Source organism: Haliaeetus albicilla, chromosome 5, assembly GCF_947461875.1.
Source record: "Haliaeetus albicilla chromosome 5, bHalAlb1.1, whole genome shotgun sequence".
In the NCBI taxonomy this organism is placed as follows: Eukaryota; Metazoa; Chordata; class Aves; order Accipitriformes; family Accipitridae; genus Haliaeetus; species Haliaeetus albicilla.
Genome location: NC_091487.1, coordinates 7,706,339 through 7,727,478, shown reverse-complemented (window position 1 = coordinate 7,727,478; position 21,140 = coordinate 7,706,339). Strand labels below are relative to the sequence as shown.

General features: G+C 36.8%; 1 protein-coding gene and 1 long non-coding RNA gene across 5 annotated transcripts in view; one reads left to right on the top strand and one right to left on the bottom strand.

Moving 5' to 3' along the window:
• LOC138685394 (uncharacterized) overlaps positions 1 to 21,140 on the top strand; it is a 36,606-nt gene that overhangs the window by 3,931 nt on the left and 11,535 nt on the right. For all 3 annotated transcript variants that reach the window (XR_011324615.1, XR_011324614.1, XR_011324613.1), the window contains exons 2-3: positions 15,205 to 15,407; positions 20,702 to 21,001. This is a non-coding gene — a long non-coding RNA (uncharacterized lncRNA). The remainder of the gene's footprint in view (positions 1 to 15,204; positions 15,408 to 20,701; positions 21,002 to 21,140) is intronic.
• Positions 2,941 to 21,140, bottom strand: part of HIF1A (hypoxia inducible factor 1 subunit alpha) — a 31,192-nt gene continuing 12,992 nt past the window's right edge. Inside the window, exons 1-15 of one of the 2 annotated variants that reach the window (XM_069783219.1) lie at positions 19,630 to 19,648; positions 18,633 to 18,823; positions 17,540 to 17,685; positions 17,354 to 17,438; positions 14,341 to 14,453; positions 13,049 to 13,251; positions 11,553 to 11,659; positions 11,222 to 11,369; positions 10,107 to 10,327; positions 9,639 to 9,919; positions 8,982 to 9,104; positions 8,357 to 8,751; positions 7,405 to 7,513; positions 4,492 to 4,618; positions 2,941 to 4,328 (exon numbers count right to left, since the gene is read on the bottom strand). In XM_069783219.1, coding sequence (XP_069639320.1) covers positions 4,177 to 4,328; positions 4,492 to 4,618; positions 7,405 to 7,513; positions 8,357 to 8,751; positions 8,982 to 9,104; positions 9,639 to 9,919; positions 10,107 to 10,327; positions 11,222 to 11,369; positions 11,553 to 11,659; positions 13,049 to 13,251; positions 14,341 to 14,453; positions 17,354 to 17,438; positions 17,540 to 17,685; positions 18,633 to 18,823; positions 19,630 to 19,631 — 2,403 coding nt within the window. In that variant the 5' untranslated portion in view covers positions 19,632 to 19,648 and the 3' untranslated portion in view covers positions 2,941 to 4,176. Of the gene's footprint in view, positions 4,329 to 4,491; positions 4,619 to 7,404; positions 7,514 to 8,356; positions 8,752 to 8,981; positions 9,105 to 9,638; positions 9,920 to 10,106; positions 10,328 to 11,221; positions 11,370 to 11,552; positions 11,660 to 13,048; positions 13,252 to 14,340; positions 14,454 to 17,353; positions 17,439 to 17,539; positions 17,686 to 18,632; positions 18,824 to 19,629; positions 19,649 to 21,140 lie in introns of those variants that run through there. The other variant, XM_069783218.1, reaches the window with a different exon arrangement.

Here is a 21,140-nt window from a genome sequence, read left to right as displayed (position 1 = left end):
ACGACTCCCAGCTTCCATAGCACCGTTCATCAAAGGAAACGGTTTGTTTGGCAGTGTAACAGAGGAGAAAGCTTGCCAACAGATACTGGTGAAGCAGCCCACTTTTCTGCCTTTAGCTACCATTGTTCAGCTGTTTAATCAAACAGCTTTTTAAATAATGAAAAATTACTGATCCTACAGTTGTATTTCATTGGAAGCAGAGCTGATCAATTCATCCAAAATAAGCTTTGAAGTCTTTAAATTGTCACCAGTTTTACGTGCAAAGTTTCAATTGTTCTTTCTGGCCCTAATCTGTAGTTCTGTAATTCAATAATTACTTAGGGAGAGTTTAATGTGTGTACACAGACACACAGGAAGGGAAACTTAATAGTAAATTGTTTCCGTTTCACCCAAAGGTTTTCAAAGATCAATGTAGTCCAAGCCTATCTCACTGCATAGGAGGAAGGTATGCTAGAAAGGTGTACTTTGGACTCCAGCCTACTGTGGTTTAGTCAGTATATTACACCTGAGATCAAGTTACTGGACAGCAGACTTCAGCAACTTCTTGGGAGGTTCAGCTGTAGTTAATAACTACTTTCAAGTAAAGGAATGAATGATGTCATCATAAATACTAGTTTAAAAATTCCTTTACCTTTTAACAAAACCATCACTATTGTTGATAAAAACATCAATTAGAATCTATATGTAAAAATAATAATTGTGCTATGTCATGAAGAAGGCATGGCTTGACTACTGCTGTAGTCATGGTAACCTTCTGGAAGCTAACTTGGTTACTCTCTTCAGTTTATTGTTTCGGCATACTATAGCACATTTCATATGCGGAAGGAAACACTGTATCTACCTACAGTTTCTTCTTTACTACTGGTGAAGAATAAAAGCTCTAATGTAGTGCCTCAACATTTTAAAAGGTAGCAAGTCAGCACAGAAATTATTCAAAATCACCAAGAAAACATTTATAAAGTAATGTATTCTAGAAGATTGTCCTCCAAAGTAGGTTTAGAATCAGGCTATGTATTCCTAGACTCTAAGCAGAAAAAAACAAAACAAAAGAACACACAAAAAATAGCAGCTAAAAGGTGTACTTCTGGATTTTGCAAACTTACATCTGCATTTAGCAAAGCTCTTACAAGGCCAGAGCTATTACTGTTACTTTTCCATGATTTTTTCAGTGTCTCTAGGAGGTTTAGTGGGGGTTTTTTATTTGATTTTTTTCCTAGAGTAAACCAATACAGCTACTGCAGTTCATTCCATTAATTGCTTGTTTAGGTCACTTTTACCAGGACAGTAAACAAAATGCTATGCCTTATTATTATGTATAATAAAAAAAAAAATGTGAGAATCAGGAAGATTCTTAGATGAAACATGGCTCATTTAAATCCACAGCTACCGTCATTAAAGACCAGAGATGATTCCAGCAGGCTCATAATCATGAATAACGTGGGTCACTGAAGTTTTCCTCTCTTTTTAACATGGATTTTTTCTTTGTGAAAATTTACTGCCCTCTTAAAGTACACTGAAGAGGAACTGACAGATCCAAACAGGTCAGGCTCCTCCAAAATAAGTTCAAGAGAGTAGCAGAACAACATCAAGCAGGATGGTATGAAGCTTCTCTTGGGAGATAGAAAGGGATAACCCACCAGGCCAGCTCAAAGCTTGCCAGGGCAGTAAGAAAAGCAAAACCCACTTGTACTTTCCACAAGTCTGCAAGTCTCCTCGCTATCTCACAGAAGCATCATGTCAATCCATGCAGAGCTAAGCATAAGGGATGCCCCTAACAGCTGGTGCTTTACCTAAGCCTTTTGCAACTTCGCTATTAGACCTCTTAACTGCTGACACCAGAAAGATGCCACAGAAAGAATGCTGTCCATACAGCAGGTAGGCAGTAGCTCTGCTGCTTTTATCTAGAGAGCTTTGTAAGTTTTGTACACTTAAAGACTACATTAGAAATCTTTAATACCAGTAGCAGGTGAATATACTCAAAATGTTCTCTGCACAAAGCTTCAACTCTACCTTAGTGCATCTACATGCTTTCCCTTTTTCTTTGTGCAACTTCTACTCAAACTTTAAGAAGTATGCAACTATCTTCTGCTACCAGTGCCTTATCTTTTTTTTAGTTGGTAGCTAATATATCCATTTAGTTTAATACAGTTGTGTCAGTTCAAAAAGTGCTTGTTTCAGTGAAATAGTAACAGTAATTTTAGAAAACAAGTTAAGCTTACGTACCATTATATTGATTTCAAAAGACTCAAAAGAGTCCAATGAAACCAAAGTTTCCAAAATAAAACCAAAATAATTCTTGTGACAGTCCACATTTGATTTCTCATATGGAGAGGTTTGGGGTTTTTTCAAATAGTTTGAAGAATGCACAGAATATCTTGACCATATTTATACATTACAAAGTTGTATCAGTAGCATCATGTGTTATGACAGCAAAATGAGGAAAGTCACCTAGTCAAGGTTATTGAGTCAGCAGCAGAAGAATGTAGAACAAGCTTTATCATCACCAGCTTAATTTTTAATCATGCGGTTTTGTGATAAAAATCCATCTTTAGTTGATCACTCCTGTGAATTTTACTTTTTCCTGCTTTCCAGTGTTACCTTGATAAAGCTTCCAGAGACAAGCCTTTAAGCTGTTCGTAAGAAAGAATCTTTCCACTCTAAAGTAACACAAATACACTGTCTCCTCACTTTCAAGTTTGCTAACTGGTGTGGTAACAGATTTAAAAGTTTAACATCTTTGGCGAGCGGTAGTACAACACTGTCTAGGAGACTTCAGTACTGAATAGGCTCAAATAATTAACGTGGACATGTTACAATCAAAATAAAGAAGCAGTGATTTCCAATCAACTCTAAGTTAAAAAGGGAACACGGATGAACAATAACCACTAACAAAAATATAAATTATCTCGTTTCTCTCAGATAACACACTCCCCAAGGGGGCCTGGTCCACATATAGTTTATTGATGTAAGAAAACAATACAGTTAGTGTTAGATCCAACCACAAAGAGCAAAAGAATGAGTGAATGAAGGTTTTTGTACAGTACATATAGGAAAATAAGATGTTTGTGACAACTATATATTTCTAAATAAAAAGGCTTCTAAATATATTCAAGTTACTGAAATCTACATGAAAACATATGGATGTTAAATCGCAACAAGGTGCATAAAACCAAAACATCAAAATATTGAGCAACTTAGTGATGTACTAGATAAAATTTGCTAACAATGCAAGATGTTTTACGATCTGCTTGAAATATCACCTATACCACACAGGGTAAGCTGAACATTTAGATTTAAGATCATACACAATATTAGCATTAACTTCCACAACTACGGGCAGGGAATTTTTTTTTTTTTTTTAAGCTGGCAAAGTGACTACTTTAAGAACATCAAACTCTCTCTAAATTGAGAACGTATCCAAATAAAATGCTGCTAGCCCTTTCCAGATAAAGCCTTTCCTTTGACTAACCACACTCATTTAAGTCAAAAGCATAAGACAGCATTTAAGAACAATTTATATTACAACGTGACTAAAATAATGACATAATCCAGGTTTAAACATCATTTCATAGGCAAACAAAAGAAGATTCTTCTTAAAAACTAGTTTTTATAAATGCAGAATATATTGCATGAGGAACTGCTGGTATTTTTTAAGAAAATATATTGTGCGATTGTGGCTACAATGCACTGCTGCAAAGCATTGTTGTTTCTTATAAAAACTATTAAAATAAAAAACCTATTTGAACATAAAGAATAAGAGAGCACAAGTCTTCCAACTACCTATGAAGAGCAGGATGGAAGTATTGCCAGTTTCTCCTGTGTTGACATTTTACTAATGTTAAGTTTTGGTGACCAACTCCCCAGCCAAAAAATAAATATTTTTTTAAAATCAGGTGCATATTTCAAAGCTGCTATTGCAAGTGTGTTTTAAATGTAATGGACTTAAAAGTGTATGTACCAAAGAATTATAAAAATGCGCTATAAGTTTGAGTTATTGTTACATAAAGAACATATTAAAAAGACTGTCAAAATAAGTAGAAAGGGGATCAAAACTGAACTAACTGAATTAGTGCAGTACTGTAGCCAGGCTTCTAAAATCAGATATAGAAAATATAAATAGACTGCTTTAGGTGATGATTCACCAGTGTCCAAAAAAGGAACAAGTATTGTGAAAGCTCAGTTAACTTGATCCAGAGCTCTGAGGAGTTCTTCACCCTGTAGCAGGTTTCTGTTGCCTTGTATGGGAGCATTTACTTCGCAATCGTAACTTGTGAGTTGGGGTAGTCCACTTTCATCCATCGACTGCCCTAGAAGTTTACTTGCTATGTCTAAAGAGGGAGGGGAAGGAGAAAAAGTGCACTTTATTCACCATGCTTAACCTTTCCTCCAAAATTGTTCATAAAGGAGGTAAGTTTGGATACGTTTTTGTGATTCAGTTCTTTCACACAGCCCCCCGCCACCCCTCTCAATGTATTAAAAGAGGATACCAACCAGTTGATAGTAGAATGATTGTCTTTTGCTCCACTCCACTGTGACCATTTGTTTTGCATCCTTTTACACGTTTCCAAGCAAGTGATGCATTTCCTCCACGGTCACCTGTCTGCTGGAATAAAGACCCCTAGAAAGAAATAAAATAAAATCTTCCTTATTGAATACTGTATCTTTCTAGCTCTCCACATCCCTCTTCCAAACTAACAGTTCCTGTCACTAATTACTAATGTAGGCATTGTTACAATTTAAAGTGGACTTCATTCAGAACTTGGGGAGAAATATATTTCCAAGTACACTGGTCTTGAATATTATTTAAAGGAAAACTGAATCAGATTTCAAGACCTTACTTCCCTTACAGAAAACAATTACTGAATGTTGGTTATCATCAGTTACCATGCTCAAGATTAGGATGTACATGTACACATACACACCCATTTAATTACCACTGCTCTTGTGTGAGTAAGTATCAGGTTTTCACTGAAGTCTCTAATAGTTTTCTGCACTGGAATTAATAGTGTAGACAGGAGATTCAGGAACCTCGGTAGGTCAATTCTATCTAAATTTAAGATGTAAATTCTGCTTGCACTCCAGTTATTGCCACCAAGCCATCTGACCCAAGTCTTGCGGGGAATGCAGTCCTAGGCCATTCTATCGCAGATATAGCTCCTTAGCATATTGTTTTGACAGCAGCATAGAAGATACAGAGATTAGAAAGCTTTTAAGGGCTCCATATAATTAGGATAAGTAAGAAGAAGCTGCCGCTAAAACAGATGGGATGGAAGGAAGAAACACCATCTTAGTATAGTTTGCTAGCAAAAGTAGTTCAATCTGCAAAGTTTTGTCTTGTTAGTAGTACTGACTGCTGCAAAAAGAGGAAAAGGTACTTCAGAACACTGCTGTTATCCTGAACACTTAAAATAGTAAAGAATATATGTTTTCAGGTTATAAAACATCCATGCAAGTCAAAAGGACAGTTGTATAATAGAAGTTACAGTTAAACAACTCAAGACTTCGAAGCTGCATTTCATAGTAAGGTCAGTCACCTACATTGCTGCTGGTTTATTTTTTTTTACTGTGAATGCAATACAGCCCTTCATATTAAGAAAGGCATAGCTCGTATCTTTTTCAATGTAATGATTTGGATCATTATTTCATAATCTTACTATAACACACTTTGCCCCTGTCTAATTCTCCTATTTTCTAGAAAACTGAAGTAGTATTTTACTTTGATCTTCACTTATTTTCACTCTTTGCAAAATAAGTCCCACTTCCTTACAGCTAAGGAGTTGTGACAAGTTTTTGCACAATCCCAGAATACCATGTATTACAAGCTTGGATTTAACATAATTTTCCTTCTGTGCATGTGTAAGGCCTAGTTCATCCTCTCAGAAATCAATTGTGGAGAAAGAAGCCGAACAACAAAAGCATTTGCTTGAAATAACATCACTAAGACCCAGCTACACAGAAAATTCAGCTTCTGACTGTGCAGAAACCATCAAAATACTTATAACACTTCTGTCAGATGCAGAAAAAAGAAAAAGGTTTAGCAAAGGATGAAGTTTGAACCTATAAGCATTAAAAAGGCACTAAGCATACAAGCCTGAATACTATTACAGCAGTTAATACAGAATTGCTTGTGTTCTGTGTATTTAATGACATCCCATGCTATTTTGAGTATTTTATCAGCAACACTATGTGACAGCTGTAGCATCATCACATGAAAAAAAGGCAATGGAAGGCAATAAAATTTCTTGCAGAGCTGTGAGTTCTTATAGGGCTACTGGAAGCAACAGAACAACATGCATGAAAGTGCAAAGCATTTCGCAAATGAAAACAATGGCATAAGTATGATTTTTTTTTTTTAATAAAGTCTGCTTGCCTCACAGAAAAAAAATGGACATATGAAAGCTTTCTCAGCTCTTCTAGAGGAGAGCAATGATAAAGACAGTATACAGTGATTTGTCTCATGCCCAAACCAGAATGCTAATACAGGAATAATTCATAGTTCAGAAGAAAAATAATCCTGCACTGTAAGACATGATGTATGACTACACCTAGAAGATAGACCACTAGAAAAACAAAGAATCTCAAAGGCCTACATTGCAGTAGAGGGACTAAGAACTAACTGTGCAAAACTTGAGAAGTGGGAACTTGCAATAAAGGCAAGAAGAGAGGTAACAGTATGTAATGGCAAAGCTCAGGATTTCAAAATACTGAGAACTGACAGTAAGAGACAAAGATTATGGAGACAAAATACCCTTGCAGAAAATAATAAGCTGGATAGCCCCAATTAAGCGACACAAATCTAAGAATACCTAAAAAGTTTCTTTTGAATAGCTAGGACAGATGATGATGAGCTAGTCACAGTCACACACACTAATACTAGAGACAGTGAGCGTTAAATTCAAGTGGTAGTAATATACATTTGCTGGGTTATAGGAGTTCTATTCCCTTATGGTTCAGATGGTCTTGTTATTTGATCAAATAAAGGAATCTCAGACTTGATGGAAAAATGAAACCATAGAAAGAAGCATAAGAACACCATCTCCAGTATTGACAAATATGAAAATTGAGTTTAAATTAAAAAGTGAAATAAATATGGCAATTATAAATTTAAATGTGATGTCTTACATTTGTGCATATTCTACTGAAGAACATATATGTTCACAAAAGAGTATCTTCTACCTAATCAAGAAATGTGCTGGGTATAGCGGGCACTTTTGAAACAGCTGACAGTAAAAGAGAACTAAAATTGGAGTATCTGCATATATGTGGGAATTTCACTATCAAACTATTATCTCTGATCCCAAGATTCCACTGCATACCACTAAACTCAGGAGTCTGCACTGATGCCTTGTTTCAGAAATTGCAAGGTTAAAAGTGAATATTTTAAAATGGTAAAACAAAACTCACAATTCCAACTGCCTGAAAAAGTGAACCATCATGTTCCATTTTTCGTTTTCTCTGAGCATTATGCAAAGCTAGCATCTTTGGATTTAGTTCTTCATCCATTGCAGTAGATCTAAGAAAAATTGATTCAGGCTGTTAAGACGTTTCTACTATCCTCAAGCCATTCTTCTTTTGTGGACACTTACATACAATATCACAGAACTGAATTTATGAACTATGCTACTTTTCTTTCATAATCGACTCATTTCAACCATCATTGTCTATGAGCATAGCAAATGTTAGATTTTAATCTTGCTGTGAAGCTCAGAATGAGTTATAACAAAAAATTTTAAAGTCTTTGCAGGGGAAAAAAAGGCATAAAAGTTCAGCAATTCACTTTCAACAGAAAGAAGGGAGGGAAGGGTGAGGAAAAGTCTATTTTGAATATTTCTATATACAGATAAGTCTTCTATATATCAAAAGTCTGATGCTTAACTTTGTAGGAGTCTTCTATCACGATAAATATTTACTACATATGCCACAGTCCGTCATTATGAAATACAGCTCATTTTAAAAGCAATAAATGTAGCACACAGACTGCAGTTGCCTCTTACCTCATAACGAAGTGGACAAGAAAAGCACCAGAAATACTGTGCGGGTAAAACTACTTGTAAATTGCCTACTGCATTCTTTTATAAAGGCTGCATGTCAGATACAAAATTATGAACACACTTTGCATATAGTAGCTGCCTATTACATAAGATATTTATGTAAAAGCTACTGCAAAGTTAACTTTAGGGAAGGTTACTATAAAAAAACCACCAAACTTGTTTGAAATGTCCAAATTTAAATGTATCAATTTCTAATTTGAAGCAGAATGCCGAAGACAACATACAACAGTTGGCAGTATTTAAAAGGTGTATAACATCTAATTTCTTGAAGAGATACTAGGGCTTAAGCTTCACTTTTAAAATACCTTTTATTCAGAGTGACTGTTAGCAAACTGGGCGATCCTGGACAAGATTTTTCTGTCTGATCCAATGTTCCTTTTCCTGCTCTGATTGGAGATGCAGTTCGACTCCTGTTTCCACCGTAGGGGGACGGTGGGGCACTACTCGTTTCATTGATTATGTGGACAGGAGACGAAGGAACAATTAGCGTCTTCACATCATCCACACGTTCTGCCGCTGGTTTTATTTCATCAGCACTACTTGATGGTGTCTGAGTCTGCTGAAATATGGTAATGGTGGCTGCATTTTGAGAGCCGGAAGAACTGCTTTCCAGTGGAGATAGCTGATCAAAGGATCGCAGCTGGAAGTCATCATCCATTGGGATGTAAGGAGCCAACATCTCCAAATCTAAATCAGTTTCCTGAAAAAGACAAGAGGTAAAAATTACAAATATATAAGAACATCTCAGCTATGACCTCATGGCTTCATTAAGGCTCTTCCTTTTACCAAATCCTTACAACATTTTTTTTCAATTTATTTTAATAAAAATATTACATAAAAAAGAAGTTTCTGAAGACATTCCAAGAGAAAGAGAACCACATTAAGAATACATATTAAGATGATACAGAATTTTAAGTTAATGTACATTACCTGAGTAGAGAATGGATTTTTTGCTTCTGTATCTATAGCAAAGAGTTTCTCCACTAATTCCAGTTTGAATTCATTAGCCATATCATTATCCACATCAAAGCAGTAGTCGTTGGGACTACTGGGCTGTGAAAACATTTTGAGCGCAGTTTTAAGTTTCTGTCATTACATCATTTTGCACTGTATCTACAGATTCTCTGAAAAAACGTTCTCATGTAAAAACTAATTCCAAGCTACAGTTGCACAAAATTAAAAACAGGAACAAAACCACCTACATTTATCGGTATACATTCAAATTTACCCCACTTGGGAAGCACACGATTAGTTGGAACCTGGAAGTAGCCTCTACAGTAATTTATTGTAACTAATTTTCTGTATAGAGAAGTTGTCTGTGAACCATTCTTTTTGAGAAGGACCAATCCCAAGCTCTTCGTATTTCTATCAGGTGGTATTGCATGTGTTTGCAAGACTCACTTTAATGAAAAGTTAATTCTCAGTATGAAAATTTATCTTTTTTTCTCAGATCATGGCATGAGCTTAAGTCACAACACAGAAGTAATTTTCGATTCCTGTCTAGGCTGCATCCTTAACCAGATTTGCTCCACAAGCCCCAACAGCACATACATTTTAATGACAGCATATCCAAATTACATAACTAACCTCAGGTGAACTTTGGCTGGTACTTGCATCAGAAGGGCTGGTTGGTTGCTCTTGCACCTGAGGCATGGTAAAAGAAAGTTCGAGTGGCTCTGTGTTTGGCTCCAGCTTTGATACAACTTCTCTATTGAGTGCAGGATCAGCATTACTACGAAGTGGTTTTGTAGTTTCAGAGGCAGGTAGTGGGGACATTGCCATATTTATATTCTGCAATTTCTCACTGGATGAGGGGAGCATTACATCGTTATACAAAGGAACTTCATCACATTGTTGTTCATCAGACTCTATAAAAATTAAAAGAAACCATCAACCTAAGTAACAATACTGTGCGTGTCTATGGACCTCATTAAATTTAAACAGCGGCTGAAATACCACTAGGCAAGTGATACTGGGAAGTTATTTTTCAAAATTTACTGTAAAATACTAACTTTATATTAATTGGCATGCTCTCCAGTTTAAACGCACACCCACCATTACTGCTGAAATCTAGAGAGATAATTGTGTCTCCAGCAGCTGGGGCCAGCACAGTTAAAGCATCTGGTTCCTGTTTAAGTTTTTCAAATAAGCTGTTGGTATCATCCAGGTCATCTTTGCTGAATATTTTGGTCATTTTCATATCAGGAGACTCCACTGGTTTCAGCATACACTCAGTTTGTCCAAGGGAAAAAATCAAGTCCTTCTGAACAATTCCACTGTCAGACAGAGAGGAAGATGACTGTTAAACAACCACTAAAAGGAATAAATTTAGGCTTACCAGTTTTTTAAGTTGAAAAAAAACAGACAACAAAAAAACCCCCACAAACCCCAAAATACCACACACACCACAAAATTACCAGGATTGGAGCTTTAAGAATTCTTTTTTTTCTTACTCATTCTTTCCTCAAATGTAATAGACAAAGCAAGCACTAATCGCGGTGCCATCAGAAAAAGTTAACAAAAAACCCCATGCTTTTCTCAAAGCATTGAGAAAATAAGAAAAAAAAAAGTTAGATATTTCCTAAAACTCTTTTCTTTATTTTAAATGGCTGTGCAATATTTTGATAGATTGATACTGGTCCATTCACTAAAATTTTGAAAACTAATTTAGGACTATTATACAACTGCAAAAAAAAAGTCAACATGTCTGCCTTCAGTTGAAGCTTTCAATTAAAAGAGGAATTCTAAGGAAGAAAAAGATAAATGGGATTAAGAAAGACACCATTACTGCTGCTCTGACTCCATGACTAAAAGTTCTTAGTGAAATTAACTGCTCCAGACTGCAGACAAAGATTAGAGTTGTCTAGAACTCACAAATTCTGAAATGCTTCCACAGCAATAGTACAGAAGAGGCTGGGCCTACAGTCACTTGCCTATAGAGATCTTCCTACCGACATCACTAGATCAAAAAAGTGTTTTGTTTTCAAATACACTTCCTAACCCTGGGACTGACAGCAAAATTTCATTGGTAGGAAATAGTAACATCATAACATGTTCAACCAGGGATCGCATTCTCAGCAAGTCAAAAAAAAAAGATATAGTGCCGTCAGAATCTGACTTTGTCTTCAGTAGAAATTATGACAAAGAATAGCGATGTCCATTCAACTTACCTCAACACATAGTTTACACACACTATGCACTGTGGCTGAGAATTCTTAGTGTTGTATATAACAGTTGCTTGAGTTTCAACCCAGACATAGCCACCTTGTTTAGCAAGCATTCTGTACTGTCCTGTTGTCACCTGCCCTTTTGTGAACACTAAAAGGAGAAAGGACACCAACTTTAATTACAGGCAGAAAAAACCAAAACTATTTAAGATTAGTATTCACTGCAGATTCATATCTGCAATTAAAAGAAAGTCCTTGTTCTTTTGCTGCTTTCCCCCAGTGCTGTATCTCATCTCTTGTAGCTGGAGGGCTTTAAATACATCTTTTCACTTACTGTCATGGTGTGTTTTGGTCAGATGATCAGAATCCAACGCATGATAGTACTCGTAGATTGAGCGACCCAGGAGTTCCTCTGGCTCATACCCCATCAACTCTGTAATTCTTTAAAACAAGGGGGAAAGTTGCTAAGTAAAAGCAGACATTAAATAGCACAAATACTAGAGCATTTGGATGCTTACACGTCTAGAAAAATCCTAAGAATCACTTCTATACACACTAGCAGCAATTCTGGTTTACTGGGAATTTTTGTTGTGAAATAAATTGCTATTTTTTATGCTTCTTTAAAAGAGAAATTTCAGCAGGCATAGGAGTTTCCTTCTTACTGAATATTTATAAATCATGTCCTGTGGTGGACAGGATTAAGTAAATCCCTGCTTTCTAGACTTTTTTCTTTGCTTAAAAGGTAGACCAGCTACTTATGGACTAGCATATCCAGCTTACACAAGTATGAGAATTTAATAAAATAACAAAGACATGCTTCAACAGTTTTAAACCTGCAAGAGAAATTAGGAATCAGATTTATTCTTCCCATTCAACCACTGCCAGCTTTTAAAGAAAGCAGTATTTTCTTCAGCCCCTAGAGGGCAGTGCTAACCAGGAGAACGCATTTATTTTGCTGCTTCTATATGCAGAATGTGACCAAGTACCTTTTATGTGACACCATCAGTCCTAGAAAGGTAGTTACTGCAGAGGACAGAAAATAACCTGCACTAACATCTCTCTGCATCTAACTGCAGCAACTAATTAGAAGTTCATTTTTCTTATAAAGAAAAGGAAATGGAATAACAAACAATACCCAGTAAAACAAACGAAAAAGAACAATCCACCAAACAACAAAAACCTCAGGCCAATGATTTCCTTCACTTCTGTTTTTCAAAATTGTCAAGCTAAGTTTCCAGAGGATAGTAAAAGCAGTCTTATGTATTTGACTACATCCATGATTTGCACCAGAACACAAAAATCTCATTTCCAACAGCAGATGTATTGCATTAAAAGCACAGCTGAACTTTTGGGGTTTTTTTGGACTGGAGAAAGCAGACACTGATCTCCTGAAGAAGGGAGGGGGGAAGTGGTAGCAATAAAACGCATCTGACAAGTATTACACACTCTTTTCAGTCGCCAAAATGCACCACCATCTTTGAAAAACCTAAAATCCTTCCTGTTTTTTCAGTGTCCAGAAGAATCTTCTCATTTCAATTTCATTGCTGCCACTACACTGAAGACCAGTTTGAACAAGCAGTTAACTGCAGGCAGAGGATTTATTCCAAAGTAATAACCCCACACCCTCCTTAGATTTAAAAAATCTGGCTTTTAAATAAGACATCCTGATCAGTTAGTAAAAGCTAAAGTATCCCACCAGTGATTCCATTGTGCAGATGAATCAAGTTAACGAGCAAGACTATGTAAATGTGTAAGGCCAACATTATCCGACGTGTACCAACCCTGCAAATCCTTCAAATGAATTTTTTTAAAGTACAAAATATATATTACCTTTCATCACAATAGGAAAATTTCATATCAAGACTGTGACGACTGAGGAACGTTTTACTGTCCAAGGGGACCTCAATGTTTGATGGATGAGGAATAGGTTCACAGATCAACACCAGACACGTCATGGGAGGCTTTTTGTAGCCACAGTGAGTTTGATTACCACATGTGTCATATACACGAATGTGTCCAGTGCAGTGGAGTACCTATGGGGAAAATGATATTTTTAAGAGACTAGGTTCTTGTCTGTCAGACAACACAACCCTATTTCCATTACACACCCAGAGCGAAGTCCTTCCCCTCCCCACCCCTTGATGTGATAGCAACAACAGAAAGGCAGCAGTGCTTTCAGATGGATGGCTAAAGGAGAGCAGCAGTTCTCCTCCTTACGCTACACAGACTGTGATGAGTACACAGGCTGCCAACTCTTTCCTCTCGGGCGCTGGCTGAAGCAATGCTAGACATTTCTGCATTTCTGTGAACTGTTCTTTGAAAGTTACATTACTGACAACACTGATAAGCAATTGCCTCAGCAAAAGATGGTAATAGTAGCAACCTCCATTTTAGATCTTCCGCAGAAGTGGTGTTAGAGATCAAATACATTCTTCAAGAGACAAGAAGGTTTGCGTTTTTTTGTTTTTTTGTTTTTTTTAAACCATTCTGAAGTAGAAATTGTTTGCATACAGCAGCAAAGAAGAAAGAAGTTGTTTTATAATTTAAATTTAGTTATTCTGGATCAAAGAGAATTGTGAGCCATAATATCAGTTGATACAGTAAAAGGTTACTTTTTGTCCAGAGGAGAAAATGCATTCACTGCAGAAAGTTATCAGGCTGGGCTCTTTTTGTTCCAACTGTTACAAAAGGGATAGCCAGCAGCTTCAGAAAGAATAGTATTGAAGTCCTTCAGAGAGACCTCAACTGTCACATTTACAGTATCAAATCAAAAGAAATCAGGTATCAGCATAAGTGGAGTCAAGGATTTTTTTTTTTTCTCAGAGGAGAAGGCTTTATGCAAACATATTTAGTAATTACAATTTCTAGTCAGTAAATGAGCTCTAATTTAAAACAGAGAATTCATTAAAAGAGTTTTGAAAAACTAATTTTAAAACATTGTTTTCAGTTACCTCCATGATGTATTCAGCATTAAAATTCAGCATATTGAAGCACAAACATTAAATTAGTTAAGTACTTAGTGAAACTCAAGCTTGTTACATGAAGTAAAAATGTTGAAATAGCGTTATGACATCTGAAGAGGAAGCTGCCAAACTACGTAAATATTCCTTTGCATTAGTTACCTTCCACGTAGCAGACTTTATATTCACTGTTCTTCCCCTGCTAGTCAGTGTACACTTCATTCTGAGAAAAAAGCTGCGCTCCGTATTTTGCTCTTTGCCCTTTTTCACAGGACCTAGCAAAAGCAAATAGTAAACCAATTCTTAAGCTCTTGGATCTCCTTTGAAAGGCATAAAAAAAAATCATGTTACAGAACTCTTAAGACTAGGGGAAGACCCAAAAAATAAATTTAAAAGACTGATAAACCTAACAGTACTTTCGATAATAACACTTTCAGAATGAGTTTTACTGTGGAGTAGGCAAAAAAAAAAAAAAAAAAAAAGAAGTTTCACTGTTGAAACTGAACAGGAAAACTTCAGGAATTTGAACTCTTGTTTCAATGAACTCTTAATTTCAATTGAACTCTTGTTTCAACGCAGCCAACTCCACACTCCCAAATTTCAGGAAAAAGGAGTGGGGAGAGAGAGACCAATTGCAAATTTAGTGTATTTTAAAATTGTGACAAGAGGACAAGAAAAGCATGTGCAGAATGAGGAGTACCGTTGAGTTGGTTTCCACTAAAATGCATTGGTAACTCATTGCGGGGAGGTTCAAATCAAAGACATTTTGGGCCTGTAGCTCTTCAGGACTGCAGTATTTTAATTTTTTTAATTCAGAATTTAAAACTCCGCTACATGCATCCAAATATTTTCACAGTGATTTACGCTCAGAGTAAACAGAGCCCAAGTTTTTAAACACATTATTAGCATTCTTGGGAGAAAAAAAGTCAAGAAATACTAATACAACTTAATATTAGAGGCACTAATTTTTTTAGCCTTACTTGCTAACAGCAGGCTTTAAGTTAAGTTTTTGCCTTTACAGGGGAGAACCTTTCAGAGTTGATTACTAGCTAGGCCATTTTGGGCAAAGAAAATGCAAACTGACCCTATCAGGAGAGCTGCAAGCAGCTTGCTGTGCATGGAGGAAGGAAATAAAGCACCTAGGATAAGGAGCAGTGGAAGAACGAGTTTGCCAAGGTGTGCTAAGGAGCGAGGACCAAATCATGGCAGACGGTGGAAGCTTAGAACACGTAAGCTTACTTCTGATACAAGTTTATACAATAATTTGCTCTCATCCTCCACAGACAACAGTAGCTACAAAATTCTTCATGGTGGCTGGCACTGCAACTACTAGTTTGACAGAATTCATTAGAAAAATGTTAAACCCTTATGCTACATTGTCTACTGCTTCTAACAGAGGCTAAAGTTTGACAGGGACAAGCCTACTTCATGCCACATCAAAATATCCTCGCTAAGGGGGGGGAGGGAGGAAGAAAAAAAAGCAGAGTTCAGAGAAGCAGCCAAAACTTACTTAATTCAGAATGTTTTTAAAAGAGTTAAACCAATCTAGAAATTCATAGTTGAAAAAAAATCACACAACGTTATTGTAACCAAGTCCTGATGCTTAAGGCTCTGCTTTAAGAAGCAACTGTAAAAGATGGAGCAACTTTCTCAAGCCTGATTCGGCACTGGACATTTTTAAAATAGCCAGCTTTTTAAGTTTAAAAAGCAACTTCATAAAATCAGAATGCAGTTCAGTTTCTGGCAATCACATTTCTATTCGTTTGCACCTGTACATCCCAAAGGGGAGTATTTAATACTCAATTCAAAACCAAAATAATTCCACTGATGCAAGAGCTGCAGTAGAATGCAACCTAGGAATACTAATAAATATAAAAATATACTATTATTACTGTAATTTAGACTTTTGTCTGCCAACTTCATTTGCAAAACAGATTTTGTAATAACACTTTCTAGACATCTTATTCCAGTCTGGTTAATTTAGACATGCTAGAGTTGGTTTGCATGAAACTCAGTAATATGACATTTTTAAGAATAAGCTTTTGCAACAAGACTTTTTTTTTTTCTACACTGCTTTAGTGAAGTTGTTTCCCCACCCCACCCCCAGATGCATTACTGTATTCCAAAAGGGGAGGAAAAAAGTCTAATCTAGCCTTAGAAATGTACCAATGTACTTCAATACTAAGGGCAGACAAGTTTAGAAAATGCTTACAAAATCAAAGTTGGGGCCCTTAATGCTATGATATCTTATCAGGTCTCTTCCACTGTATTAAATAGAATGACAACATAAAAGGCTTCTGATTTACAGTACTAAAAAGCAGAGGTCAGGCTTGGTAATTTATCACTGTCTAGATTCAGAGTCCATATAACCCTTGTTTGATGAAACAGGAATTAGAGAGGTCGGATTTTAGACTTCTAACAACTGAGTAAAGCATATTTGTTTGGAAGCATACAGACTGCCAAGCTTTTATAGTCATTAACAAACCTTTAGAAGACATAAAAGCAGTAATTCATGGGCATTTGTTAAATTCAAAAGCATACAGAATATGTGAACACGGTGTTCGACTCCCTCAGACGGAGAAGAGTCAGAAATCTGTGAAAAGATACCAATTTCATGCACCAATTAAAAGGTAGAGAGACACATCAATCCCAAAGCCCTTTTTGGGGCTGTCCAAGTTTTCCCAGATTAGTTTTTTGGTCTCCTAAATATGGTATCTTTTTTTGTGTCTTAAGTATACCACCACAAATTTCTGGAAGAAAATATTTGCTTCCAAGTTGTCCTGTAAAGGGAAGCCCACACCAAGACAAATGCTCCAATTTAACTTCTCCATATCCTTCTATAGCAATCGCTTAAGATCACTTTCATTCAGCCTACCTCTTAATTTTATTCCTGTAGGCATGCAAATTCTCTCAACCCTCAATAACTCTGTTTTAGTCATTAATTTTGTTTTAGATTAAAGGGTACTAAGTCTCATCTCTCCTACAATTAGGATATTGCCAAAACATGCTGGTTATTTCTGTTGTTAGTATCTCTGAACAAGGTTTATTTTGAGATTTAGGAGCAAAACATACTAGTTTGTTCTCTCAACACCTTTTTCCGGCAGATATCTGACTATACTAATGCCAACAGGAACTATCCATAAGTAAATTAAATCGATTTTTTCTTTCTTCTCACCATTTCTGTGTGTAAGCATTTCTCTCAGCTCTTCATGGTCACATGGATGAGTGAAATCAAATACACTGTGCCCCGTCAACTCAAACTGCAAAAAATAAGAGGTATAGGGGTGTCTAACTTTACATATACAAAAACATAACAACTTTTACAGATTTGGAACAGGCTTAGGAAATGTCAGTATTTCACCTGAGTGAGTCCCATACACTTGTTCACGTTTTCAGACATGTAAATCATGTCCCCATCTTCAGACAGAACCATGACAAATCCATCAAGAGCTTTCAAGTAGAAACAGTTCAGTTCCTTCTCCATTTTGGCCTCTGTCTCCAGCTCACCTACAAGCAGCCACACATTTTCATTTAAGTAAGTATCAGCCATTCTTCACTTCTGGCACCAGTCTGCAAGGACTGCAGTCTTGCAGGACTGTTCAAAACCAGTATAATTCACTTAGATAAGTGATCAATTAAATTCTTCAAGATCTATTAATAGTATCACAAATCACAGAAAATCAGAGTGAGGTTAACCCTCTGTGCTTTTATGCATAAACCAATAAACCTTCCACCTTAAGGAAAAACTCCATGTGGCAAAAATATTACCATTTATCTCAAAAAGGCACTACAAACTTTTGTCAGGGGCTTCCTAGGAGACATTTCAGAGTACAGCTACCAAAGTTACTCCTCCTCACGGTATAGGTAGGCATGCATGAGTACAACCAACCAGTACAGCATCCATGGCATGCTATCCAGATACTGGTTCATAAACTAACTCAAATACTCCTGTAGTTGCATGGGCAGGTGTAACTGCAGAGACAGACATCCTCAGCTAACTTCACCTTCGGTGGAGTATAAATTACAAAAAAAATTCCTTGCAGTTTATACTAAGAAGAAACACCTACAGTTATCTAAGCCAGCCTTGCACCAACCACCTACAGTTTAGTAAAGCACACTTGGAACAAACAACTCTAGGGGAAAAAGAGGGCTAAACAGAAGAAATTAACTTTGGGAGAAGGGTCAAATGAGAATGAAAATGGCTCTACAGCTGTGATGAGCCAACTAGGATCATCAGAATACAAAGGGAAAAACGAAGTTTGTTGAACAGTGGCCATATTTTTCCTGTGCCATCACCAATAGCCTGTTTCTACTGTAAGGTCTTCCACCTTTCCATAGAAAGGATTCAACTATTAGTGTATTTATTTATTTAACTGCTAATAGGTTTGAGAAATAGCTTCTTTCTCAATATACCTCCAGCCCCTTTTCCAGATTCTGCTACATTATTCACTTACCAGCATCTAGCAGCTTTCTCATGCGCAAGTAGCTGATGGTCAGTCTCATAATGGATGCCTTGTCCAGGTGTGCGCTCACGGTGTGGGGCAGAGGCAGCTGATGGGCAAGCTCGTAGAATACTTCCGATTCCTTGCTCCTTCGGCACCGGGCTGCATCTCTTGACTTCTCTTTTCTGCGTTCTGAGCTAATCCTATATAAACAAAGTTTGGGGTTAACATAGGAAACAGAGTTCTCTGTGCAAGTTAAATTTGAAACTAAGCTGCCCAGTAACCAATTAACCAGTTATCAAAGTTGAATAATTTAAAACCTCAGTTTAAAAGTGTAAATGTAACTATGTATAGAGTTCTACCCTGGTTGGGCTCTGCCAGAACTAAATTCAAACCTACAGTCTTCCAACAAGATCAGTTCTTCAAACAGACATCTACATACTCAGAACCATTCCTGAAGTGCTTGTCTTGTACCTTGACTGCTGCCTCTAGCCTCCAAATCTTGTTTCCTTCCTCTTTCCTAACCCCTTAAGTCCATTCAAAATACATTATTTCCAGCTTGATGCTCAAGTAGCATTGTGTATGTATACTCTCCAAGTTCTTCCCTTTAAAACATCCTTACAAAGCCCACCTGACAGATCAGATAAGCAAGGATATTGATTTAGCATGAGGTGTCCTGCTTTTCAAGTAATCCAAAAAGTCGCTTTCCCAGCTCTCTTTCTCCAGCATAGCCCCTCCCATAGTCTCCCCTATACTGGAAAACTCCAGCTGTTAAGAAGTTGCCTCATTCTCCTTCCATTGCCTCTGTTAGGCTCGCCTCCCCCAGGACACGTGAAGTAAAGCACAGCTCACTAAGAGCAAGCACTGAAACAACTGAGACTCTGTCAGTCAGTAACATGGAGAATTCTCCCTTTTCCCAGTACCTACACCGATTCATGTTTGTCTTGTGCATCTGTCACATGAGTTTTGAACTAAGAATTTTGAGACAGGAGCTCCAAATTTTTCTTACATTTGAACGAGAACTCAATCCTGCTGTAGTCCCTGAGGAAATTATGCCACTGCAGTTAAATCTTCATTTTGCATACACCCGAGATACAAAAGGTAGCTGCACTAATCTGTAGGATCCCCTTTTTTCCATTGACTTACATTAAAGGTGTAAGATAAATATATGCCTATAAACACTGCTTTTATAATTCAAAGTAGCATGCCTTTTAATGTTATCATAAACAGATTAAGTGTCACTAGTTTAAAGAGACAGAAAATAAAGCACTGCATTATTTACTACGATCAGTTTAGGAATTACTTTTTTCAAATTTCAGACTTAAAAGTCACGTACTACCACTGCCAAATTCATGTTGCTAAGTCTGCGGATCTGTGCAAAAGCACTTTTTAGTTAGCACACATCTTGTGGAAGGTACCACAAATGATAAAGGAAAGTGATTCACGAGCTGATATTGCCTGGGAAACAATGAACCAAATGCAATGTAAGCAGTCAAATACACACCCAAAAGAACACATTTTCAGTCCTTTACCTGATGTGCTACCCACAATAGCCAAAAACCTCCTTAGTTTGTGCAGAAACATGCAAGCGACAATACTATTAAGACCGATGTTGGAAGCATGAATGCCTTGAAACATGAAAGACATTTAATAAGCTGTGATAAAGACAAAGTAAGCCATCAGAATCTCTTCTACAATTACCTTCATTTTTTCCAACTTCACAAAACTGTACAGCATCCCCATCCATCCCCAACCCCACCATCCTCTCCTTCTACCCCCTGCCACTGCCAGCAGAAGGAAGCACTAGATGCTTGATTTTTGGAATCATAAGTTTTATAAGAGCTAAGAATAGGATTATGTTTTCTCCTTTGGTGGCAAAAATTAGCCTACTAGATCACAGAAATACTATTTCTATGTAATGAGAAACATTACTAAATCAACATAATAGTAATGGAGATCTTTGGAAAACTAACTTATGGGTGTTAGAGTTGTAAAAAATTCCTTATCGGTTTCTGTGAATATAAGTTTGTGTTCCTCACAAGGGTAGCCTAAAATATCTGATAATATTTCCCATCTTGCAGATTTCTTCACATTTAATTTCCCTGTGACAACAGATGTTCCTGCTCTAGTCATGGATATCTTGGTCTAAGAAGCTTGAGACTCCTGACATACAGGTATATATGGAAACAACCATTAGGAGAAGTCTGACCTTTAACAATACTGAAATAATATTTTGGCTATATAACCTGATTGATTAAACATTTCTTACTGAAGACAGGCCTAAAGTACCTTTTATCTTGGTGGAAAACTAAGGGTGGAGGTGAAAAAACATCTGGATTCTCTTTGTCCTCTTTCTTGGACCACAGATTTCACTGACAAAGGTAACACAAGTAATTATGCTGCCTTAGATTCACCTTTATACCTCTGATTATTTTTTTTTTTTGTTAACTACTCATTCAAGGTCCCCTCACCTGCAGAAAGTTTGTCCTACAATAGAAATTCAAGGGAGACTTACTGGAA